Source organism: Hippocampus bargibanti, linkage group LG15, assembly GCF_051943395.1.
Source record: "Hippocampus bargibanti isolate YZ-2025 linkage group LG15, ASM5194339v1, whole genome shotgun sequence".
Taxonomy (NCBI): Eukaryota; Metazoa; Chordata; class Actinopteri; order Syngnathiformes; family Syngnathidae; genus Hippocampus; species Hippocampus bargibanti.
The window spans coordinates 3,888,344-3,900,219 of record NC_142748.1 but is presented as its reverse complement, the minus strand read 5'-3'; the positions used below and the strand labels follow the sequence as shown (position 1 = coordinate 3,900,219).

Below are 11,876 nucleotides of genomic sequence, written 5' to 3'. Positions count from 1 at the left end.
TACTTCTTCATTGCCTTTCCTCTTTGTTCCATAATTTTGCTGCTGTGAAATGTTAATTTCTCCACTCTGAGAATAATAAAGGCTAATCCAATCCAATTTAGAGATGGCACCCTGGATGCATTTTATCTGAAATGGAATAATACCAACACATTTCTGGTTCTTTGTCAACTCACACTGGGAAGAAGTGGTGGAGGAAGCTTTGCAGCTCCAACGTGTCTGCAACTGCCATACATCCTCCGCGAATCTGCTGACAGGATACCAAAGCGTCTGACCATGTGGACGTCTTCTCAGAGAGCCAGAAGCATCGTAAACTAAGGAGATGAACGTGAGCACCTTCGGGACAGGAACTGACTTGTGCGTGGCGGCCTTTATATTCAACACAAACACACACAAAAATATTTAGAATACACATCATCAACTATTCAAAACGATTGTATCATCAGGCAGCCATGTACAACAATTATTTCAATAGTTAAATATGTGGGCATTTTATTTCTTGAATGACCATAACGTAGCAAAAACAGAATACAATACAATACAGGAATGACAGTGGCACAGAATAGCTTTTCTACTGAGAAAAAGGCAAACCCTATATGTCATTCTATTTGTGTATTAACGTCAGAGTGCAATGCAGATGCTCATCCATGTGGAAAGCTGATGCCTATCCCAACTAATAGGGTGAAAAGCAGACTAATGTACATCCGGAGCTGGTCTCCATTCACCAATACCTGCCCAATGATAAAAAAAAGTGTTTTTAAAAATAGCATCTGCAATTTCAGTTCAACAACAAACTACTCACCTGCTGTTGTGCTGATCAAAAGCATGAAAAAAACGTTCCACAACTGCTTCTGTGGTGTCTGTTCGAGTCTCATGTTGCTCAGTATGAGGTGTAAAAGAAGCAGCGCAGAATGCTTTGACACACCCAGTGTAGTTTCAGAGGAAAAAAGTAACCAGTCCGTCCAATTATCTTCAACCTGATGCTGTTTCTTTCCTACCTCACAACAAACGTCGTCCCACAGTAATCCCACAATCAGTTGTGTTGGTATGTATGTTCAAAAAAAGCCTATTCACCCCTCTCTAAGCACCCGGGTGACTTTTACTTTGTCTCTCAGCAACAGCCATAGAAAGAAGCGGACTCATTAGCAAGTTGTAAATCCTCAGGCTGCACATGCCACAAAGGTGATCAAGTTTGTTAAAAAAATAAACATTAAAAATAAAATATATAAATATACACACAGACACACAAATCACTAACCCCCCCCAAAAAAAGACTGTGATGCACATGCGGAAAAAAGGGCCTGTTCTTTTTTTTTAATGAAAGGATGCCATAGCTGTTGCCTGGAGAGAAGGGGCATAAAGTTGAAGGAGGTGAGAAAGCAAACCTGAGCTGCAATGTTTCAGTCTATCGCCATGGAAACAATTGATTTGTTTTTGTGATGATAATAATAATAATAGTACATTTTATTTCTAAGCACCTTTCAAAACTGGATCTGAATGTGATGGTATATTATCTTTATATTATTATACAACAAACATTATTGGGCACCACATTGTCAGATTAATCATATGCAAACACGTCCCTGCGGTCAATCAGTGGTGAAAATGTAAATGATTAGCCTGTTAGTATCACTTTCAATATAATAATGTCCACGTTTTTAAATAATACATAGCATTATATGTAATATGTGTAATTGACTTCTTCAGCGGTCGCCATAGCGAATCAGTGTCGTCCATCTTTTTATCTTTTTTATTATTTAATGTTTTATTGTTCTGGTTCTTTCAATTGCAAAGTGTCATTGGGTACTTTGAAATGCGCTTGTACATTAAATGTATTATTATTATTATTGTGCAGTAATTTGTAATTTCGACAGAAATTGATGTAATTCTACACCGAAACATGAGGGGCAGTAATGTGCACTTGTAACTGAATTGGAACGCGAAGAAAATCGCGACGAAATGTAAACCACGAAAAGTGGACGGCCTGTGGTGACACATCACAGGTAAAACCTCGATAAATACGATGCCTTTTCTATTAAATGATCACATGTCAAGAAGCAAAGACTAATTCACTGACAGAAAGACGACTTGTTTTTTGTGACCGCTTTTTTTTACGAAAAAAAACGAACGGATTGCATTATTCGTTGGTGGTAAATGTTTGTTTACATTTATCTGCTAACGTTAGCTTTAGCTTAGATCAGTCGCCGTTCTTTCCGTGATTATAAAGACACATTATATAACAACTAGCCGCTTACGTTGTCGATGTTTACCTGTAGAGAGTGACATTTACTACGTTTACATGTATGTAATCAGCTTCCTGATCGTACATTATAAACGTTTTCATATTTTAATACATTGACGTCGACTTCTGTTAAAAGATGCAGTATATGACAATTTCAAAAGGTCACATACTATATAACTAAAATATCTGTCATAACTGATTCATACCTCCCCACAACCGAAATGTTGATATTCCATGATTAACAAAGCGATAGGCAGGTACCTTTTTGTGTTCCAGGTGACCTCATCTTTGTCTGTATGTCTTTGTTTGTAGGTTCTATGCTGAAGTTGAGAAACACAGAAGAGGAAAGTAGTCGTGAGATATCCGAACTCCGACAAGCAGCGTTGCAAAACAATGAAAGACTCCTGGATGAGATGCTGTGCCAGGAAATCTACAAGAAGGTCATCAACTATCGAGGTGGCTGGGGCATCGCAAGCACCCCTCTACACGCCGCAGTGTCCAAGGGCCATCTCAGCTGCCTGCAGGTCCTGCTGACCCACGGCGCCTTGGTGGACTGCGTGGATGTCAAAGCCCAGACGCCACTTTTCGCCGCAGTGCGTGGAAAGTACCTGGACTGCGTTTTAACGCTCCTTCAATCCGGCGCCAACCCCAATGGAAGCGCCTACAACATTTGCTCCCCCGTCCTGACCGCCGCTCGTGAAGGCGACGTCGAGATACTCCAAGAACTGCTCAAACACGGCGCCGAGGCCAACTCGCGCTCCAGAGTTTTGCTTTGGACCTCAAGTGCCAGGGTATCAAGCGGCCCGTTGTACCTGGCGGCCGTGTACGGACACATCGAGTGCTTCAAACTTCTGCTCCTCTATGGTGCTGATCCGGATTACAACTGCACTTATGCTAGATTGCTTAGCACCATCAAGCAGCCTAAAACAGTCCTGGAGATGTGTCTGAGGCACGGATGTGGTGTTGAGTACATCCAGCTCCTCATCGACTTTGGCGCTAATGTCTACCTTCCTACGCTCATCATTGAAAAGTCCACGAAGCAGAACGAGGCCGTGGAGCTGCTTCTGCAAGAAAGAGGTATCGCATTTATCATATTTTGGCTTTTAATTATCTTAACAGTTAGCTGTGTTGTGGATTTTGTAAAAATTACAAGTTAGCTTCATTAAAGACGTTGACTGTAAATGTACATAGCCCAATGCTTATTATTTTAACAACTGTTTTTTTCCAGGGGGGTGCTGAATTATATAATGCGATATGGGTCATTAAAAAAAAAAGATACTTACAGAAAGGAATTAAGACATTCTTCTTTCATTGTTCCTCCTCAGGAAATCCCAAAGCCTTGACTTCACTGTGCCGACTGGAAGTAAGGAGATACCTCAAAAAGATCAACAAGATGCATTGTATCGAGCAGTTGGACATGCCAACAAGTCTTATTAACTTCTTGCAGTATAAGACGCTCCCGGTTATGATTTTCTAGCTATATATTAAATCATGCAGAATGTGAATTGTTATGTGTCTTTTTTTTTGTGACCGCGTTCTACACATGCTTTGCGATCTCAAGTCAAACGCATTACACATATCTATATATGGCTTTTGTTTATTTATTTGGTTAGGCATCTCAGGCATGAGGTGGTTTCGAACCACAATGAAAAAGAATTGACATGATGGAATTTAAGTCAGACTCAAAGGATTTACAAAAATATGTTTAAAAAGCTGTTTTATTTTCATGATGAAAAGTTATGTTGTCAAAAACTAGTTATTTCTACAATAAAGATATTACTGGCTCTGCTTATTTGTCTGTGAAATATTACAACTTTTGACAATGACCATATCTGGTAAAAGTTCAATTTGGTCATGTATCGTTCGCGAACGAGCCGGATCTCCGAAGTGAACAAATAGAGACGATTCCTAAAAAGGAGCCGGATATGGGAGCCAACTTTTTTTGTCCTCTATTCCCCGCTCCCAGTCTTTAGTTAAAGCCGCATGCGATTGGTCAATATCTGTGGTAGAGGAGGGAGCGGAGAATTATAGACACACGAAGCAGTGAGGATGTGGGGGGGGTTAAGGTAGACATGTGGACAAAGGTTATCACATTATATTATTCAATTATATATTTATATATATATATTTTTTTTCTTATGAGTATATTTTTTACGAGTTGGTATGATAGCATTATTAATATGAAAAGCATATTAGTGACAGCTGATCATCAGACCAGAGTAACCACAGGGAAACTGAAATTTAGTGGATGCTCTCTGTGCACATATAAATCAAGCCATATAAATACAAATATTTGATAGCGTGTTTTTTTTTTTTTTGTTACACAAGTAATTCATTTGTCACATATGTTTACATGATTTTTGGTAGTTAATTAATTTAAGCAACAAACAAACTGAGGAGCCATTTGGGAGCCTAAAGAGCCGAGCCAAAAGAACCGACTGAAAAGAGCCGGAATTCCCATCACTAGTCCAATTGTCAAAACATGTATTTTTGTAATATTGGCCCTTGAATACTTATTAGTATATAGAATATAATATTAATAAAAAACGTTACTATTCTATCTAGCTAGCGATCTAGCTGGCTACCTAGCTAGCTATCTATTTGCTCTCTATAAGCTAGCTGTATATTTGCCATCTATAAGCTCGCTAGCTATCTGTTAGTTATCTATTCGCTAGCTATGAGCTATCTATTCACTAGCTATTAGCTATCTATTCGCTAGTGAGCTAGCTTTCTATCTATTTGAGTTATTCGGGGTTCAGTGAACGCCGGCGCATGTGGCTACCGATGCTTACCCACAGAAAAAAAAAGATCTTGTGACTGTAAAGTAACCTTGAGAGTTTTGAAAGGCGCTTATAAATGAAATGTATTATTATTATTCCATATGAAATCGAATAAATGGCCATTATTTGTGTAAAACGAAAAAAAAAACTCAGACACAGAAATCATTTAAACCATTTACCTAAATAATAGAATTACCTACCTCAGATGAACACTAAATAACAAAGACGGTTCTTGCGAATTAGCATCTTTGAATGTTGCCGGTTGAGGCATTCATCGTCATGACAACAGTCTATTACATGAAATAAATGAATAGTGCATGATAAATCACCTATAGCATTCGTGTTGAGACAAGTTTTGTTGCCGGAGCTTTTTATTAAAAAAAAAAAAAAAATCAATTCACATGTCCACTACAACAGCATCACCTTTTTTTCGGAACTGACCACTATACTATGGCCAGCAAACAGCAGTAGAACAACCGATGAAGAAGAAGAAGGCATGACTATTTAATTGGGCTTGGCCAATTGACTTCACTGGTTTCATGTTGAAACAAGTGATATTTAAATTTGCATATTGTGGCATACCATAAAACAACATATTTACATATTTATATATATACAGTAAAGTCTCGTTATATTGATATTCTGGGGAGTCGGAAAAAATATCGATATAACCGGACTATTGATATATCCGATCCTGCGGCATGTAAATTTTCTCCTTGCGTTCATAGAAATAGTATCGTAATAAGCAGTACTATCGATATAACCAATATCGATATAACGAGACTTTACTCTATATACATATATATGTCATTGCCACTGTTCATTTCAAAATAAAAGTCAAAAGATCAAATCGTTCAAGTCCAAAATATCCCAAAGTTCAAGTATTGCCACGATGAGGTAGCTGCAAACTCAAAACGAACTGAAGTTGACAGGAATTTTGAGAAAATTGGATAACTTCTATCACCAAAGTTAATTGGGAATTGTTAAAAATCGGGAATTTTAACTCATTCACTGCCATTCACGAATTTATTCGAAAATTAAAAATATGACGTAGAGCGCCATTCCCATTTTTTTTTTTTTTTTTTCATGCTTCGGTGTTGATAAAACGCTGGCCATGGCCTCTGGCAATGTTTTTTTCTCTTCCACAAGAGGGAAGCATTTCCTGTTTTTCCATGTCAGCGCTTTGTTACACCTTCAGCTGTTGTTCAAGCCCTATGTAAACCAATATGTATGTATTGCATTGTATTTTGTACAGACGCCCCTATTTCAAGCTCAGATACCTCAAGACCCATATAACTTAGGAGTTAACTCTTTTTTTTCTGATAAAAGAAGAGTGTCTCGGGTTTCTAACGTGCCAAAACTCAATATTCTGTGGGTCCTGGATTTCAAGTGAAGATGACAAAAACCCTGGCACATTTTTGCACATGTCTGGCAGTGAATGAGTTAAATTTGGCTTTTCCATCTGAAAATATATTTACAATTAGTTCCTGATGTATTTGGACAGCAACAGCGGGTTTGTGATGCTGTGGCCACACATAACTACACATAACAACTGTATATATACTACGGGTAACATCCGACTTACAACTGTCTCGACTTACGACCACCCGTACTTACGACCACGACCTCCAAACCCTATTTTAAAAATTTTAATTCTACGCCTGGCACCGCAACGCGCTAGCAGGCTGGCAACGCATCCGTCGATTTTGGCTAGCCAACCAGTATCTCACTCTCGCACAGCAATCGACCGTGTGATGGCACCGAGGGGGGAGTTTGCAAGTCATTTAGCCTCCGAGTCTCTATTCAACATTTTGAATGGATTTCAACTTACGACCATTTTGACTAACGACCGTTTGGTCGGAAAGGAACTCGGTCATAATTCGGATATTACCTGTATTTATAAACTATGGACATTTTATGCAAAGTATCCACCATTATGTTTGGCACTTGAAGAATCTAATACAAAAAGCAAGCTCAACTAGGTTGAGATTAACCGTCATATCAAACCACTGGGAAACTTTTAGTTCCCATTAGGAATAAAAAAATGTTATGGCTAGTGACTCGCACTGCATATACAGTATCCAAAGCATACCACATCACCGTGGTATATGAACATTTATCGTTGCGTATGGAACAGACTCAAGGGGGTCTTATCGATGATGTGACTGCTGACAACAATTAATTACGAGTCGTATAGATCTACACCCCCCCTCCCATGTCACACTGAGCCAATCGCAACTTGACCGCAAGATAAATGACTCGAAATATGCTGAGAAAGCAACTTGTATAAATAAATGTCCAATAAGCAATGTGCTGCTTATATAACGGCATCAATCATTAAAAAAAAAAACTGTCGAAAGACTTTGGGACCTAACTACAGAAATGATCTGTAAAAAAAAAAGGATTATTGTAGTGTAAATACTCAATATGGATAAAATCGTTGGTACGTCTTGTGAATGAAAGAAAAAAAACACTTGGGCGTTAAATGACTGTAAATGGCCAACAAATAATTTACATTTCAACATAAATGTGACTTGGTCCCCTTTTTTTTGACACTGAGGTCGGATACGTTGTGCTAATGATGGCTAAAGAGGATGTTGGCGCGGTGCCGGTCGCCATGGTGATTCAGCCTAGCCCCACGTCTAGTGACATCATTACGATAAAGCCCAAGATCGAAGTCCAAGATGCCAGCTTCCCGTTCCCACTATGGACGACAACAACGTTAATGTAATAAAACTAATCGGTCCGTATTGAGCTGACTGACATCCCTTTTAAATCCACCTTCGATGACCAAAAACCGGTATTTTAATCTCTCACCTGATTTGAGCTTCGGGTATGATGTCATCCACCACGACGTAAACCATCGCACCGGCAGCGAACGCCAAGGCGTATGGCAGCAGGGGTTCGGCGATCACCACGGCGATGGCGCCCAACATCCCGGCGATTGGTTCCACCATGCCGCTGAGCTGACCGTACCTAAAATGGAGACGGGACACAGTTGCAATTAAAAGCTTATTTCTGGCTTCATTTTGAGTGTGCTAATGACTTTTTTTTTTTTTTTTTACCAAAAGGCTGTCCACGTTGAGACGCCCGAACCTCGGAGGGGCAAGCTTACTGCAAGGCCTTCTGGGAAATTCTGGATGCCGATACCAATAGCCAAATTCCTGCAGGCAATAGCAAAGTGGACATAATTCGAGTACAAATCCACCAAGTGATTGCAAAGCAGTTTCACAATGTGAAGGGGTGACACTGCTCACCCGCAGAAAAAAATAATAATCTTATCCCGTGACTGTAGTGTCCTTGAGAGTTTTAAAAGGCGCTTAGAAATAAAATGTATTATTATTATTATTATTATTATTATTATTATTATTATTATTATTATTATTATTGTTGTCATTATTATAATTGTTTTTTTATTTTATTGTTTATATTGTTTTTTATTTTTTATTGGTTTTTATTGTTTTGTATTTTATTTTATTTTCTGTTCTTGTTTTTCTTTTCTTTTCTTGTTTTTATTTTCTTTTCTTGTTTTTCTTTTCTTGTTTTTTCTTTTCCTTTGTTGTAATTCATTTTCTTTTGTTGTAATTTATTTTCCTTTGTTGTAATTCCTTTTCCTTTGTTGTAATTCATTTTCTTTTGTTGTAATTTATTTTCCTTTGTTGTCATTTATTTTCTTTTGTTGTAATTTATTTTCCTTTGTTGTAATTTATTTTCTTTTGTTGTAATTCATTTTCTTTTGTTGTAATTCATATTCTTTTGTTGTAATTCATCTTATTTTGTTGTAATTCATTTTCTTTTATTGTAATTTATATTATTTTATTGTAATTTATTTTATTTTTATTATTGTTCTTATGATTGTTGTTATTATTGTGGTTATTATTGTGATTATTATTATTATTGCGATTATTATTATTATCGTGATTATTATTATTATTATTATTATGATTATTATATTATTAGGCCACTGGATTGAACCGGCAGAGTACATCAATGACAAAGTCGATTAAGATTGTTTTTTTATTGTCACATACTATTCACAAATTCTCTTCATATTTGGTTCGCATATCTGTATTGAAAAATATCACCTGATAAACGGGCAGTATGTGAAATTAATATACGTATTTGCCATATAAGCTTGATGAGTGTAGTATCATGTCCAAGCACTAGATGTCACCAGGGCACAATGAGGCCCATGAACAAGAAACTATGTACAAAAAAAAAACAAAACAAAAACAAAAAAAGTTATTCAGCAGCAGAACCAAACTAAAATTAGTACTCTACATCAGTGCCATATTCACTCACTAATTTAATCAAATGTTGTATTCATGTACTGATGACAGTAAAGCAAGTATTGGTATGAAACACCTGGTACTCATCAATCGAAAACTAATTAGAAAGAGAAAAAAAACAGGCATGCTATGTGACAACATATTCATTGTGTGCTCCTCGTCACCTTGAGCTGTCATAATTACAGGAACTGTGTAAATATACTTCTGGGTGATAAAGAGTGGAAAAACAAGCGTGTTGGTAAGCATTCTGCCACATGCATTCTTGTTAATTATATATAATTATATTATCGCCAATTATATACTCCGTTTGAACCTATTTAATACTGTCTATATTTTATTTAGATCTTTAAAAAAAAAGAATGTATCTGTGTTCATATGAACACGCTCGGCTTAAATGGGCTCTTGTGTGCTGTTCATAGCCTTGAAATGTACTGACGGAAGTAAAAGTGGAAAAAGGACAGAGTTTAAATAAATAAATAAAGACATAAATAAAGACATAAATAAATTAATAAATAAATAAATTATTTAAAATAGACATAAATTAATACAAAAAAATAATAAATAAATAAAAAATACAAATAAATAAATACATGCAAAAATAAATACATAAATAAAAAATATAAAAAAACAACAAACAACAATAAATACAGACATAACTAAATAAATAAATAAATAAATAAATAAAAGGGAATTTATACAATATCGATTTTGAAAAACTGCAAAACAATTAGACACACACAAAATAAAGGTTTTATTTGTTTAGTAACATAAAAGGATGACATTCGTGGAGAAAAACAATCGCTGCAATTTAGCTAAATTGGTAAAGTTTGAATGGGTTGAGACGTCAATGCGTTTTGCGCTACTTTGGTCTGAAAACGTCATCTAGGAACACAAAGAGGCAGAAGAGGGCAACAAAGCTCCATATAAGGAATTAATCAGCCTGTGGAAACGGGCTGATTAATTCCTTACACGCTTTGTCGCCATGTTCTGCCTTTTTTGGATGCGACATTTGCCACCCCTGATGCCTCAAAATGACACAGAATAAATTATTTAATTGATTGCAAACATGTATGCTTTCTTCTTCAGAACTATTTGAATCATATTCATAACTGGATGAGTCTTTTCCGAATCTGAAGCCATTGTTTTGATTCTCCAGCAAGGCAAGACATCTTGGGGTGACGCCACGAACAAGGGGGCGGGACCTTCTGAAACTGGCCACTTCCGCTTTCAATTTGAAGTACTTTTTAGACACTTTAAGACATTTTTATTGGTGTTTTGCATTTGACTAAAAATATCATACTGCATGTTTTGGGTATTTTAGATGCTATAAAACGTTTTTCTGATGTCAGTTAGGAAACAAAAAAGTGACGTCGGTTGTCCTTTAAGCCTAAACTGACAACAGGCTGAGCTTGAGTGAAATATCAAAACATAATAAAAAAAAAAAAAAAAAATATTAAATAAATAAATCAATAAACTTGTTAAATTTAATATATTTAATAAATAAAATAACATAAAATGTAATCAATATTTTTTTTCTATTTCTTTCTTTCCTTTCCTGTTCCTTTCATAACTTCGCTGCTGTGAAATGTAAATTTATCCACTGTGAGACGAATAACGGTACATCCAATCCAAACAATTAGATGGGAATTTATACAATATCTATTTGGAAAAACTGATCAAAAAATTAAACACACACACACACGCACATAAAATAAAGGTTTTCTTCATTTATCAACATGAATGGAAGACTTTCATGGGGGAAAAAATAGACAATTTTGCTCAATGCTAAGTTTTGAATGGGTTAGAATTAACCCTAAATTGACCACAAGTTTTACAATGAAAAAATATCAAAACGTAAAAAAAATAATAATAAAAAAAAGGTAACTTGAGTGTAAGTGTGTTTTCAGACCAAAAATGTTAACGACCCGTTTTCAGATGCATGGAGATCGAGGAAAAAGTCATTTCACAAATAAATACTTCCAAACAGATACGGGAAATATCATCTTTGATCGACTCTTCTATTGACATCGTAAGCTAAGAGTTACATTCTTGAATGCTTGCTAACCTGAGATGCGTCGATCTCACACGAGTAGAGGGAATTCAAGTTGGGAGTTCACATTGTATTTACTCACAAAACGCACTCACCTTGCACTCTCAAGTGTGGCAGAAGAAGTCTTCCCAATGGCCCCGAATCCAACGCCCACCGCTAGGCCCTCTGCAGTAAAAAAAACAACAAAAATCTCACCATGAGTATGACATACCGTTCATGTATTCTGGGTCTCCTTTGAAGTTAATTACAATTTCTATCAACAAGGCGCGAGGAAATATTCCAAAATAAGCACACAGCAGGAAACGAGAAATATGCTAATGAGCCAGGAATTAATTAGTATGCAGGGTTATCTTCATCCATACACTTGAGCTCATGTATTTGAATTTACGGATTCCACCCAAATGAGCTGTCACTGTAGAAGGAAAACTATTTATGGCATTTAAAAAAAAAAAAACGGAACCCGTGGGAGCTTGAGACATAGAATAAAAATCGTATTCATGACATGAAGTAGATGCTGC

At 36.5% G+C, this 11,876-nt stretch overlaps 2 protein-coding genes across 4 annotated transcripts in view; one reads left to right on the top strand and one right to left on the bottom strand.

Moving 5' to 3' along the window:
- Window positions 1-1,945: 1,945 nt before the first annotated feature.
- LOC148887134 (ankyrin repeat and SOCS box protein 12-like) lies at window positions 1,946-4,077 on the top strand. The gene is made up of 3 exons (XM_089015757.1): window positions 1,946-2,000; window positions 2,552-3,316; window positions 3,565-4,077. Exons 2-3 carry the CDS (start codon window positions 2,557-2,559, stop codon window positions 3,714-3,716), a joined length of 912 nt encoding a protein of 303 aa, XP_088871883.1. The 5' UTR covers window positions 1,946-2,000; window positions 2,552-2,556; the 3' UTR covers window positions 3,717-4,077.
- Window positions 4,078-5,226: 1,149 nt separating this feature from the next.
- slc39a11 (solute carrier family 39, member 11) overlaps window positions 5,227-11,876 on the bottom strand; it is a 49,289-nt gene continuing 42,639 nt past the window's right edge. For 2 of the 3 annotated variants that reach the window (XM_089016052.1, XM_089016053.1), the window contains 4 exons: window positions 11,454-11,523; window positions 8,085-8,183; window positions 7,837-7,995; window positions 5,228-7,723 (listed from right to left, as the gene is read on the bottom strand). In XM_089016052.1, the coding sequence (XP_088872178.1) occupies window positions 7,645-7,723; window positions 7,837-7,995; window positions 8,085-8,183; window positions 11,454-11,523 (407 nt within the window). In that variant the 3' untranslated portion in view covers window positions 5,228-7,644. Of the gene's footprint in view, window positions 7,724-7,836; window positions 7,996-8,084; window positions 8,184-11,453; window positions 11,524-11,876 lie in introns of all 3 variants that reach the window. The other variant, XM_089016054.1, reaches the window with a different exon arrangement.

Excerpts from the sequence above, each read along its gene's own strand:
- LOC148887134 (XM_089015757.1), top strand. The coding sequence starts at position 2,557 with ATGCTGAAGTTGAGAAACACAGAAGAGGAAAGTAGTCGTGAGATATCC. Across the intron at positions 3,317-3,564 it reads GCTGCTTCTGCAAGAAAGAG|GAAATCCCAAAGCCTTGACT; the intron begins GTATCGCATTTA and ends GTTCCTCCTCAG.